Source organism: Nasonia vitripennis, assembly GCF_009193385.2.
Source record: "Nasonia vitripennis strain AsymCx chromosome 1 unlocalized genomic scaffold, Nvit_psr_1.1 chr1_random0003, whole genome shotgun sequence".
Classification (NCBI taxonomy): domain Eukaryota; kingdom Metazoa; phylum Arthropoda; class Insecta; order Hymenoptera; family Pteromalidae; genus Nasonia; species Nasonia vitripennis.
In genome coordinates, this window is record NW_022279589.1 from 1,770,861 (window position 1) to 1,783,555 (window position 12,695).

The following is a 12,695-nucleotide window of genomic DNA, read 5'->3' on the forward strand; positions in this document are numbered from 1 at the left end:
CAATGTATGCGAGAAATGTTCACTATACAGACTTCGTGTAGATAATTCACGGATACGTATACAAACTATCCCACGCAGATGTATACAGCTTCTAGTGTCAGCTGTTTTCTGGCTGAGAAACGCTAAGCTAGAAAATATTTACCACCGACTGTGCGTGCAGGTACTATCCCTTGCACTTTCCCAGAGACAACACTGCTGTTTAAAAATCATTTGCAGAGATATCTGATTGGGTGTGTAGGGAACGCACAGATGTCTCTCGCACCGAGATTCAGCAATTTTCTTAGACGTCCTAAATGAATTCAGAGTGAGATTTTCTCCAAGATCTTTTCTTGTGAGAAGAGGATAATCTCGCATTCTCACAGTCGAGATTCGAAACAAAAGGGAGTGTCCACTAAGAGGAGGTGGACACTAGTTTTTCAAAATTTGGTGAGGGAAATTTTAGCACGAATCGTAAGGCTTTCCACCCTCAATAGATGTGAGGAGGTGTGTTTTTCAAAAATTAGGAGACAAAACTTTTACACCAATCACAGGACTTTAGAAAAATGCTGTGGAATGGGAAGGGGCTATTTTCGCAATAAAAAGCCCACCGTAGGCTGCGGTGAGTCAGTTCAATTTTCGGTTTTGAAATCGAATATCGAGTGAAATGGCACCCAAGAGGAGTCCAGGAAGCTGCAGCAGCAGCAGCAGGAATAGCATCAGGACGATGCAGGATAGAATTCGGTGGCTAATTGCCAACGCTCCAACATTGCTTATGATGTTGGAGCATGTCTCCTGGGCCATGGAGGCCATCAATTCACGTAAGTAAATAATTATTTTGATTTTTCATAATTAAAAAATAAAAAAATTATTTTTTCAAAATTTTTTTCAATTTTTAGTGCCATCGCTGCCACCACTTGCTGCCATGCAGCAATTATATGAAGGAATTAGGCCAGGAAGCTCTTCGCCCAGCACTGCCCGCCGAGAGAGTCCAAGCTCGTCGTCCAGCACTGCCCGCCGAGAGAGTCCAAGCTCGTCGTCCAGCACTGCCCGCCGAGAGAGTCCAAGCTCGTCGTCCAGCACTGCCCGCCGAGAGAGTCCAAGCTCGTCGTCCAGCACTGCCCGCCGAGAGAGTCCAAACTCGTCGTCCAGCACTGCCCGCCGAGAGAGTCCAAGCTCGTCGTCCAGCACTGCCCGCCGAGAGAGTCCAAGCTCGTCGTCCAGCACTGCCCGCCGAGAGAGTCCAAGCTCGTCGTCCAGCACTGCCCGCCGAGAGAGGCCAAGCTCTCAGCCCAGTACTGCCCGCCGAGAGGGGCCTTCAGCTGGACCGAGCACATCAGCGAGTACTAGGCCCAGTCGTCCGGCGGATAAGAGGACAAGCTCGAAGAGGTCGAGCTCCTCCTCGAGCTCTAGTTCGAGCTCCAGCACCTCATATAGTTGCGAGTCATGCAAGTCGGTGAAGAGCATGAGGGATTTAAAACCGATTCCGAAAAAAGCAAAATTGGATGGTGAGTTTCTTTTTAAATTCATAATAAAATTTTTTTTTATATAATTATAATATTTAATATTAATTATTTTGCAATCTTTTTTGTTTAGGTGATTCAAAAACTGAGAATCCGTCAAGTCGCGGGCTGCTTAGTTTGAAGAAACTAAGCAGTAGCAGTGGCATGCAGCCCATAACTCAACAGCAACAACAGCAGCAACCACGGCAGCAACAACAGCAGCAGCAGCAGCAACAACAACAGCAGCAACAACAGCAGCAGCAGCAACGACAGCAACAGCAGCAGCAACAACAGCAGCCGCAACATCAGCAGCAGCAGCAACATCAGCAGCGGCAGCAAAAACAAAGGAATGTTCCGCGAATTATCGATATGGAGATTGTGATCGACCCTATCGATGTAACAAAATTTAAAAAAAAAAAAGTAATGTAAAAATGTATTAATTTTTTTTGTGAGCCTATGTACAAAAAAATAGAATAAGGTGTTAATAAAAAAAAAATATTGTATACATTTTCGTCCTTTCTTTTTAATTCACTTTGTTCATTGATTTCATTGAAAAAAAATGGCCTTTCTTTTAATAATACTATTATGTAGTAGACTATTAATTCATTAACTTATTAAATGAAATATAAATGCTTGATTGTTATTTTTAATATTTGTTTTCTATCACAGAAATATATCAAACTTTACAATATATGATTCTCAACTTTCTCTTAAATTTTTAAGGTTATATCTCAACTCAGTTTTGTGTCAACGTACACATAATGTTTCTTTTTGTAACAATAGTAATATTTACAATATAGAATATTATAAATACACAAAATATAATTTGATATGCATTATAGTATTATATTTCATTTTAATATTAGAATTAATTTTAGAAATTAAAACAAATCAAAAAAAATCTAATGATACTTTTTACGCATTCTTGGCTTCACTTCATCCGGTCATGACTTTTTTTTTATACAGGGATCATAATAATTATTATAAAAATATTTAAGCATTGTTTTTTTTATCTTATTGATCTTTATTTCCAATAGAAACATGTACATGTATTATTTTTTTTTTAAATATTATCAATTTCATCTTGGCCAAATGATGATTCTAGATAATTTAACAGCCAAGCTCGTATTGATATAACATTGTGAATGGCGCACATAGGTTTTCTCCGTATGCAAAGAGCATGGTTGAAACAAAAGTACTGGTTTTCACTTATTATTTCTTCAAGAGGTGGACATCCGAAGTCTTCAACATTTGAAATGGATCTGCAAAGTATCAGGTAAAAATTAAAAATAAGTATCAAAACGTTTCAAAATAATTAACTTACATGTTTGGCAAAATATTTTTCATCCATCGGGCTTTCTGTTCTCCCTTTATGAATATTTTTTCTACTCCTTGCGTGCAGATTTGCAAGATTCGATAAAGACGATGATACGGAATATCGCCTGAGTTCCACGCTATTCCATGATGACTCTTTTCCAACCATTGAGACATACATTTTTCCTCTTCTGTCAGTTCTTCCCAAGCCATTGGAGGTTTGAAAAGATATGCGGTCGGTAAGGCAGTTTTCCTCAAATTAAGGAAACTTATTTCTTTGAAAATAAAAGTATCTTCTGCGATTCTCTGAAATCCTTGAATGTCGCAAATATAAGCATTTTCTTCTTTACATTGCAAGATAGTATTTTTAAACAACAAATCGTAGTCACGTGTTCTTTCCATCTTTTCAGCTTGTAGACAGCTTAGCAAGAAGTGATCTCGCGAGGTCCCAGCATCCTCGTTTTATAATGTGAAACTCCGCCTTTCACTCTTCCAGGAATGGATGCTCAAAACAAATGCATAGCCCTCATTTGTTGGGGTGAAAAGACGATTTTTGGTTGGTTCAAAAGGAAGAAAATTCATCCCTTCTCTAGAAAATTTTCCTCCTCTTAGTCTCATAATCTTCTAGGATTGGATGATGGAAAAAATGCGTACCCCTTATTGGAAGAAAATTCATCCCTTCCCGAGAAAATCTTTCTCCTCTCTCCTCAGCAGCGAGATCTTCCACCTCTTCTTATGATGATTTCAGCTTTAAAAGAGAGAAATTTCTCTTAGACGAGCACAGTTCATCTGACGCAGTCAGCAAAAAAAATTTTTAGTCTCATCTTTGTGCAAGATTACTAGTGACACTCTAGTGACACTCTAGTGAAAAAGAAAACAGTAAAAATGGCTTCGATTGATCTTATCGAACGTCTTGTACAAGTGCTTCGCGATACTGTACAAAATGTGGATCAAATGAGCGTCAATGATATTCATTATTGGTTAGATATGTGTGATTCTACTATTAATGAATTAAACGAAAAAAATTCTAAATCCAATCTCACGAGAGGAGAAAAACAGAAATGTCAAACTTGTTTGACGCATCTTTCGTGTGTGCAAGTAGAATTTGAACATAATCTAATCAATCCAAAATCGAATCAGGACAGGTGTGGTTGTTAACATAAAGCATGTGGACATATTGAGTTTTTTTAATGATGCACTGAAGCTCTTCAAAGTTAAGACACAAGCATGTTTAGAAGAATATAATGCGGTGAAAATCAATTCGGATTTTATTTCAGAATTTACAATGCAAAAAAATGGTGAAGAAACGACAGATATTAAATATTTTACGAGTGAGAGTGCTACAGTATACATGTCAACAGATTTAGAGAAATGGTTTACAGACAATATTAAAGAGCCCATTCTTTCGCAATTAGAAGAATTTCAAGAAAAGGATTCAGGCTGGACACTGAAAAGTATTATAAGTTTATGTATAAATATGAAAAAATGTTCTCCAATTAAGGGAAGTTCTTATATTCCTCTTCCAAAGTTTATTGAAAATAAAAAAGCTTGTGTTAACGTTCATAATAACGACGATCAGTGTTTTAAGTATGCTGTTCTTTCATCATTATATCCAAGTAACAAAAATGCTAGTAGAGTTAATCAGTATCGATTGCATGAAAATGAATTAAATTTTGCTGGTATAGAATTCCCAGTAAAACTTAAAAGTATTCCGAAATTTGAAAAACTGAATAATATTTCAGTAAATGTATACATGCTTAGAAAGTATGGCCACAAATTCGAAGTATCACCTTGTCATATTACGACAGAGAAGAAGGAAAAACATGTAAACCTTCTCATCATTCAAGATTTTTATATAGATGAGCATGAAGAAAATAATCGTGCTGATGAAGGTGACATGCCTAAATATCATTACGTTTGGATAAAAAGTATGTCTCGACTTTTGAGTTCTCAAGTGTCTAAAACTCATTTAAAATCTTACCATTGTGAAAGATGTTTACAAATATTTTATACCGAGGAAAGATTGAAAATGCATGAAAGCGATTGTAAAAATTTAAATGATTGTCGAATAAATTTGCCTGATTGTAAGAATAATATTCTCAAATTCGAAGATTACAGTAAGAGTGAAAAGGTTCCTTTTGTTATTTATGCAGATTTTGAATGTTTATTGAAGCCTACTGAGAATGAGAATGCTTTCCAACTGCACGAAGCATACAGCATAGGATACTTCATAAAATGCAGTTTTGATGATAGCTTATCTGGCTATAGATCATACAGAAGAAAAAATGAAGAAGAAGAGACAGCTGCAGCATGGTTTGTTAAAGAATTAAAGTCAATTGGTGAAAAAATTGACGTACTCTACAAGAATCCAAAACCAATGAGACTCACAGATTTAGAGGAAATATCTTTTCGGAGATCATCAACTTGTCATATATGTCGGAAACCAATCACTGGTGAAGAACTTGCTGTACGAGACCATTGTCATCTCACAGGGCGGTAAGTTGCCTTCTCGATTATATTTGAAATAAAGTAAACGAAATTTTGTAATTCTAAGATAAATTTTCTTCTTCAGTTTCAGAGGTGCAGCTCATAATTCTTGTAACTTGAATTATAAGGATTCGAGATTCATTCCTGTGGTTTTTCATAACCTCAATTACGACACTCATTTTATTTTAAAAGAGATTGCTACTTCTACGTTGATGAAAGGACGAGTAAATTTAATACCTCACAATAAGGAGAAATATATTTCTTTTACAAAATACGTGGATGACTGCAACATAAGTTTTAGATTCATAGATTCTTGGCGTTTTCTACCTTCATCATTGGAAAAGCTTGCATCATATCTGAAAAATGTGCCGATAGCAGTAAAGGAATTTCGATCAGATGGACTTACAGATGAAAAGATAGATCTCCTTCGACGAAAAGGTGTATTTCCATATGATTTTGTAAATGGATTAGATAAGTTGACGACTACAAAATTGCCAGAAAAGAATAATTTTTATAATAAGCTAACAGATTCTCATATTGCTGAAGAAGACTATAAGCATGCTGTCCAAGTTTGGAATAAGTTCAATATTAGTACGTTGGGAGAATATTCAGATCTTTATCTGAAAACCGATGTTTTACTATTGGCCGACGTTTTCGAGAGTTTTCGAGAAACATCTCTTAAAGCCTATGATTTATGTCCTGCTCACTTTTATACGACTCCTGGACTAACTTTTTCAGCAGCTTTAAAAATGACAAAGGTAGAATTGGAGCTTCTTACAGATATTGACATGCTAATGTTTATTGAATCGGGCATTCGAGGTGGAATAAGTCAGTGTTGTAATCGATATGCCAAGGCAAACAATCCATATATGGGCTCTTCATACGATAAGGATCAGAAAACAAAGACTCTCTTATATTTTGATATTAACAATCTTTATGGATGGGCAATGGTACAGCCTTTACCAGTTGGAAAATTCAAATGGATTGAATATGAGACAAATCCAAATTTTTTTAATACACCACCAGATTCTGATATTGGCTATTTTGCTGAAGTTGACTTGGAGTATCCCGAAGAAATACATGATGATCATAGGGATTTACCTTTTTGCGCAGAACATCTTGCACCACCTGGCTCAAAGCAGAAGAAACTTCTCACGACTTTAATTGACAAAAAAAGATATGTCATTCATTATCGAGCACTTAAGCAGGTTTTAGATAATGGACTTCGATTAAAAAAGGTGCATAGGATTTTGAGTTTTGAGCAGAGGGCGTGGCTCAAACCATATGTTGAATTTAACACAGAAAAGCGAAAGCAGGCAAAGAATGAGTTTGAAAAACTCTTCTACAAATTGTTAATTAATGCAGTCTATGGAAAGTGTATTGAACGAGAGCGGAAACGTGTAGATGTGCGATTAGTAAATAAATTTAAAGGCAGATACGGAGCAGAAGCACGCATAGCTCTACCAAATTTTCACAGTTGTGCAATCTTCGATGAAAATTTGGTTGCCATTCAGCTGAAGAGGATAAGTATTACAATCAAAAAACCAATATACGTTGGTCTCTCAATTCTAGATTTGTCAAAAACACTAGTATATGATTTTCATTATTCATATATGAAGAAGCGAGTTGGAGAAAAATGCAAACTCCTTTATACGGACACCGATAGTTTAATATATGAAGTTGAGGATGTTGATATGTATCAAGTAATGAAAGAAGATATACATAAATTTGATACTTCTAATTATGACGAAAATAATCAGTTTGGAATTTAACACAGAAAAGCGAAAGCAGGCAAAGAATGAGTTTGAAAAACTCTTCTACAAATTGTTAATTAATGCAGTCTATGGAAAGTGTATTGAACGAGAGCGGAAACGTGTAGATGTGCGATATGTTAATAAAAAAGTTCCTGGATTGATGAAAGATGAACGCTGTGGCAAGATTATGACAGAATTCATTGGTTTAAGAAGCAAAATGTACAGTATTTTGATTAATGGAGCCGCGACAGTGAAAAAAGCTAAAGGTATAAAATCTAATGTTGTAAAGAAATCAATCACGTTCGAAGATTATCGAAAATGCCTTCAGGATCTTGTTATTATAAAACGTGAGCAGTGTAATATTCGTTCAAAATTACACATTGTGCATACTGAGAAACAGGAAAAAATTGCTCTAAGTCCACACGATGATAAAAGATTCTTATTGCCTCATAGTACTGACACTTTGCCTTGGGGACATTACAGAATTATGGAAGAACAGATGGCGCAAGCTGCAATGCAAGTAGAGGGAGATGCGGTGGAGGGGATTGTAGTGGAGGAGAGGGGCAACAATGGCGAAGGACGAAAAAGAGAGGGAGAAAGTGAGTGGGGGCATGAAGCAACCAATGAGAATGCTTCGCGGGTGGGGATGACACTTTATGCTGATGGAGGGGAACCAATCAGGATTGAATATGATGTTTTAGAGGAGTTTATGCACGAGTGGGATCCATCATTGGATAGGTTAGGAACTGAACAAGAAGAGAGAAGTGATATATTACTAGAGGCTATGGAAGGGGCAGAAATAGTGGTGGGAAACGGGCTATATGAACGGACGCAGCACGATGAACAGCACATTCGAGAAATCGAAGCGAACAACCAACCTTGTGCAAAGAGACCAAGACTCACCTAACTCTAAAATAAGTAAGTTCTATTTCTTAGTTCTCTCTCTCTCTCTCTCTCTCTCTCTCTCTCTCTCTCTCTCTCTCTCTCAATTCTCACCTATGAGACATTTTTCACTAACATATATTTTTATTTGTACTTTTCAGAATGGATCTATCTGCACTCAACAAGATTGCCGAGCGCGAGTTCTTGCCTAAGAAGAAAGTCACGGACTTAGAAAAAGATCATGACTACATGGTGACTGCACTCAAGGAGGTGAAGACGAGATTCGGCACGAAGATCGTGGCCGAAATCGATGACAGCTTTCAAATATTTCTGCCGGGGAAGATCTCATCAGCAGTCTTGAAAGATCAAGAACTGTTCAACAATCTCTCTAACACAGCAAATAAACTCAGTTTATTTGTAACATATCAGGGTGGAACTTCATTTAAGTTCAGTACTTGTTAAAAATAAATAAAATAAAATACAAAGATTGATTATTTTTTCAAACTATTTATTTGTTCGAAACTTGTACATAATATACATGAATAAATGCAGTATTAAACTTAATTTACAATTGTTTTCTTATTTATATATCCTAGATAATTCATACAACCTCATTTTTATCTATCCAACTATTGTGCTCGTCACTAAATCCTAACCATTTAACATATATGCGTTTACCACTTTTCTTTAAAACTTTTTCTACTAGATAAATTTCAGGATACAAAGTTTTGTGAATTTCCGTTTCATAAAAGCCGCCAGAGACGGGTTTATCATGATAATCTTTGAGGTGGTAAGTTACTGGATCTGTTTTTACAACTCGCGTTATTGTGAAAATTTCCGTAGACCAGTTAGGCGTGTAACCTTTTTCAAAAACATTTTTTATCCTACTTATTCGTACTTTATCTCCTACTTTGAATTTCGGTTTTTTCACTGGTGACTTTTCAGTAGGAAAACGTCTCTTGACTTCTCGCTCATTTGCCTGTGTAACATTTTCAGGCTCGATTCCTGTCGTCCGATGTTTTCTCGAATTGTATGCTTTGAGCAAGTTAGGTAAAATATCCATCCATTTATAGCTTCCTTGTTTGCTGAATTCTAACCACATTGCATTTTTTAACGTTCTATTGAATCGTTCGCATATGCTTGCATGAAGATTACTATGTGAAGAGTATAAGTGTATATTGTGCTTCTTCATAAGTTTTTGAAAAATTGAATCGTAAAATTCTTTTCCTTGGTCAGTTTGTAGATTCTTCGGTACTCGACCTTCTTTCAGTATTGACTTCATAGCTGCAGTAACATCCTGACCACTCTTCGACTTGACTGGCACGGGCCACGCGTACTTTGAAAATATGTCTATGAAAGTGAGTAAGTAGCGGAAATCTTTGTTCTCGCTAGCGTAAGGAATCATTTCCACAAGATCACCTTGCCAAGTCTTATCTATTCCGCGTATATCATATTTTCTTCGCTTGTACCTGCGGCGTGCAGCTTTATGCAGCTCTTCAGCTACTTTTTGCTTTTCCATCTTCTTTGATTATAAAATTATTCAATTGACCAATAATATATTCAACGCTTGCGAAATTACGTTGAGAAATATCATTAAGATATTTTAATTTTTTGTCCACTTCAGATTTAAGGCTTTCAACTTGCTCCCTATATTGGTCTATAAGTTCACCAATTCCAGTAATTTTAGAAGATATATAATTTACTTCCGTCTGCAGGATAACTTGCAGTGAATGCAAAGTGATTGCATCTTTTGGATTGCGTGGCTCTCCGAGATTACAAAGTCGCTTCTCTTCTAAGTCAAAATCGCCGTCTGATGTAAAATTAAAACCATTTCCTGGAGGTCCGCGACTCACTTGCTGCGAGCTCCCAAGTTTTCTTCCGAACACATCGAGACTCATTTTACTACTGATACAAATAAGCAAGTTGTGTGTGTTAATATATACGTCCAGCTTCACGCAATTCTTCAATAATTGAATGAATTTCGTTCGTGTGATTGTTATTTCCAGCAGATCGTTCGGCAATCAATAATCGAAGTCGTTCGACAAGCTCATTTGGATCGTCCCAGTAGACAAGATCTATGGAAGAATTTTTCTTAGCTATTTTATATTTAGGTACAAGTCCTCCTCCACTGCTGTTGTTCTTTTTATTTGGAGTGCTGCGGAACATGGGTGCTAAGATATTTTTATATTTATTACTTCTCGACATTCTTATAGATTCATCTTTGCTGAATTTTTTCCGATGAGCATTTGATGCTTCCAGAATCTTGCGATAATTTTCACGATCTGCTGAACTCAGAAGAAGATCATCCGGATATTTTTTAAATAGCAATTCCATCAGTCCATTCGTTGGCGGGCAGTGCTGGACGACGAGCTTGGACTCTCTCGGCGGGCAGTGCTGGACGACGAGCTTGGACTCTCTCGGCGGGCAGTGCTGGGCGAAGAGCTTCCTGGACTAATTCCTTCATATAATTGCTGCATGACAGCAAGTGGTGGCAGCGATGGCACTAAAAATTGAAAAAAATTTTGAAAAAATAATTTTTTTATTTTTTAATTATGAAAAATCAAAATAATTATTTACTTACGTGAATTGATGGCCTCCATGGCCCAGGAGACATGCTCCAACATCATAAGCAATGTTGGGGCGTTGGCAATTAGCCACCGAATTCTATCCTGCATCGTCCTGATGCTATTCCTGCTGCTGCTGCTGCAGCTTCCTGGACTCCTCTTGGGTGCCATTTCACTCGATATTCGATTTCAAAACCGAAAATTGAACTGACTCACCGCAGCCTACGGTGGGCTTTTTATTGCGAAAACAGCCCCTTCCCATTCCACAGCATTTTTCTAAAGTCCTGTGATTGTTGTAAAAGTTTTCTCTCCTAATTTTTGAAAAACACACCTCCTCACATCTACTAAGGGTTGAAAGCCTTACGATTCGTGCTAAAATTTCCCTCACCAAATTTTGAAAAACTAGTGTCCACCTCCTCTTAGTGGACACTCCCTTTTGTTTCGAATCTCGACTGTGAGAATGCGAGATTATCCTCTTCTCACAAGAAAAGATCTTGGAGAAAATCTCACTCTGAATTCATTTAGGACGTCTAAGAAAATTGGTGTATCTCGGTGCGAGAGACATCTGTGCGTTCCCTACACACCCAATCAGATATCTCTGCAAATGATTTTTAAACAGCAGTGTTGTCTCTGGGAAAGTGCAAGGGATAGTACCTGCACACACAGTCGGTGGTAAATATTTTCTAGCTTAGCGTTTCTCAGTCAGAAAACAGCTGAAGCTGTATACATCTGCGTGGGATAGTTTGTATACGTATCCGTGAATTATCTACACGAAGTCTGTATAGTGAACATTTCTCGCATACATTGAGTAAAAGTAGAGGAAAACACCTGTGCGAGGGTCGTCGTCCATACCTGCGCGAGGATCGTATGGAAAGTGTGAGGGATAGTACCTGCGCAGTCGGGGGTACACCTATCTGAGAGTGATTCACACGCAGACTGTGGTATGCATAATGTCTCCAATAAAATGTGTAAAGGCAAGGGAAAATACTCGTGCGAGGGTTGCCATCTCTACCTGCGCGAGGGAGGAGGAGCATGAACCCACCTCTAAATTTTTTCGGGACACGGAGAAGGGAAGATTGGGACTTATACATACTACGGTTACTGGCTCACTCTGAGAGTGGGGGTGAATTCTCGATCGCTAGGAGAGGGAAGGGAGGGATCGACAATCCTTCCATCTAAAATACACAGCTCGGATTCTGGCTCACTTTGAGAGGGGGAAGAATTCTCGGTCGCTAGGGGAGGGAAGGGAGGGATCGACCATCCCTCCATTTAAAATACACAGCTCGGATTCTGGCTCACCTTGAGAGAGGAGGAGGTGAGCCAGAATCCGCATGAGCCAGTATGCCTATAGCCTATCTACTTACGTATGAGCGAGTGTATGAGCGAATAGCGATGGTAGTTTGCACAATGAATACCACTGATGCGTGATAAGCAGCGATATACGTGAAACATTTGATAAATTATAATTTTAAAATTTATATAGTACCATGCGAAATGTAAATTTTATAATGCAATTATTCAACATCATACTAGAAGTAGTCATAGTCTAGTCATACTAGAAGTCAATATGACAAATATTTTATTACTACTACAAAAATATAAAGATTTACTCAACATAAAACTACATTGAAGCCAGAATTGCGCAATAATACAAAATGTTTTGAAGATAATAGACGGATATTAGTTGAAAAAAAAGTTGAAGTCTCTAATATGGATTAGGATTCATTACATTCGAGAGCAAGCGAAGGTTTCTTATCCCTGACGTAATTAAGGGGGTCTCAAAGTCAATTCAAATCTAGATTTCGCGCCACGAAATAGCAGACGGCAAAAGTAACTAATTTGCTTATAACAAACAATAAAAGCAAAATTATGAAAAAAATTTTAGAAAGTTTGACACTTATAAATAAATACCTCGCCGAATGGCATTCGAATTAGATGATTTTGAGTCATTATTCGAATGCCATTCGGCGAGATATTTATTTATAAGTTTCAAACATAGTAAAATGGTAGATAATTACATAGCGGAGGGCACTGATGTCCTAGTTTTTCATAATTTTGCTTTTATTGTTTATTATAAGCAAATTAGTTACTTTTGTCGTCTGCTATTTTGTGTCGCGAAATCTAGATTTGAATTGACTTTGAGACCCCCTTAAGCGCGCTTTAAAAAACAAAAAATTCATTAAAATAGTATTTCTAAAAAGTTAATCTTTTAATTT

At 37.2% G+C, this 12,695-nt stretch overlaps 4 protein-coding genes across 5 annotated transcripts; 3 read left to right on the top strand and 1 right to left on the bottom strand.

Moving 5' to 3' along the window:
- The first annotated feature begins 643 nt into the window (after positions 1–643).
- On the top strand, positions 644–2,240 carry LOC116417177 (uncharacterized protein DDB_G0271670-like). Its single transcript, XM_031928948.1, has 4 exons — positions 644–797; positions 876–1,484; positions 1,573–1,903; positions 2,219–2,240. Exons 1-4 carry the CDS (start codon positions 644–646, stop codon positions 2,238–2,240), a joined length of 1,116 nt encoding a protein of 371 aa, XP_031784808.1.
- A 286-nt stretch (positions 2,241–2,526) lies between these two features.
- On the bottom strand, positions 2,527–4,289 carry LOC116417622. 2 transcript variants are annotated; one of them, XM_031931663.1, is made up of 3 exons: positions 3,447–4,289; positions 2,803–3,381; positions 2,527–2,740 (listed from the first exon to the last, which is right to left on the bottom strand). In XM_031931663.1, exons 2-3 carry the CDS (start codon positions 3,192–3,194, stop codon positions 2,542–2,544), a joined length of 591 nt encoding a protein of 196 aa, XP_031787523.1. In that variant the 5' UTR covers positions 3,195–3,381; positions 3,447–4,289; the 3' UTR covers positions 2,527–2,541. The 2 variants fall into 2 exon arrangements, with proteins under 2 accessions (XP_031787523.1, XP_031787548.1); XM_031931688.1 differs by having other exon boundaries at positions 2,803–3,106; positions 3,182–4,289.
- Positions 3,678–6,869, top strand: LOC100117944. The gene is made up of 4 exons (XM_031928997.1): positions 3,678–3,772; positions 3,933–5,288; positions 5,371–6,781; positions 6,852–6,869. Exons 1-4 carry the CDS (start codon positions 3,678–3,680, stop codon positions 6,867–6,869), a joined length of 2,880 nt encoding a protein of 959 aa, XP_031784857.1.
- On the top strand, positions 6,795–8,479 carry LOC107981277. Its single transcript, XM_016986604.3, has 2 exons — positions 6,795–7,951; positions 8,077–8,479. Exon 1 carries the CDS (start codon positions 7,023–7,025, stop codon positions 7,938–7,940), a length of 918 nt encoding a protein of 305 aa, XP_016842093.2. The 5' UTR covers positions 6,795–7,022; the 3' UTR covers positions 7,941–7,951; positions 8,077–8,479.
- The last annotated feature ends 4,216 nt before the right edge of the window (positions 8,480–12,695 follow it).

Bases quoted from the DNA above. Each gene is read 5' to 3' on its own strand.
- LOC100117944 (XM_031928997.1), top strand. From the start codon at position 3,678: ATGGCTTCGATTGATCTTATCGAACGTCTTGTACAAGTGCTTCGCGAT. The intron at 3,773-3,932 runs GTTAGATATGTG...AAATCGAATCAG, and splicing joins GTCAATGATATTCATTATTG to GACAGGTGTGGTTGTTAACA. The intron at 5,289-5,370 runs GTAAGTTGCCTT...CTTCAGTTTCAG, and splicing joins CATTGTCATCTCACAGGGCG to AGGTGCAGCTCATAATTCTT.
- LOC116417177 (XM_031928948.1), top strand. From the start codon at position 644: ATGGCACCCAAGAGGAGTCCAGGAAGCTGCAGCAGCAGCAGCAGGAAT. The intron at 798-875 runs GTAAGTAAATAA...TTCAATTTTTAG, and splicing joins CATGGAGGCCATCAATTCAC to TGCCATCGCTGCCACCACTT. The intron at 1,904-2,218 runs GTAAAAATGTAT...ATCTCAACTCAG, and splicing joins TTTAAAAAAAAAAAAGTAAT to TTTTGTGTCAACGTACACAT.
- LOC107981277 (XM_016986604.3), top strand. From the start codon at position 7,023: ATGACGAAAATAATCAGTTTGGAATTTAACACAGAAAAGCGAAAGCAG.
- LOC116417622 (XM_031931663.1), bottom strand. From the start codon at position 3,194: ATGGAAAGAACACGTGACTACGATTTGTTGTTTAAAAATACTATCTTG. The intron at 2,741-2,802 runs GTAAGTTAATTA...GATACTTTGCAG, and splicing joins AAAAATATTTTGCCAAACAT to ATCCATTTCAAATGTTGAAG.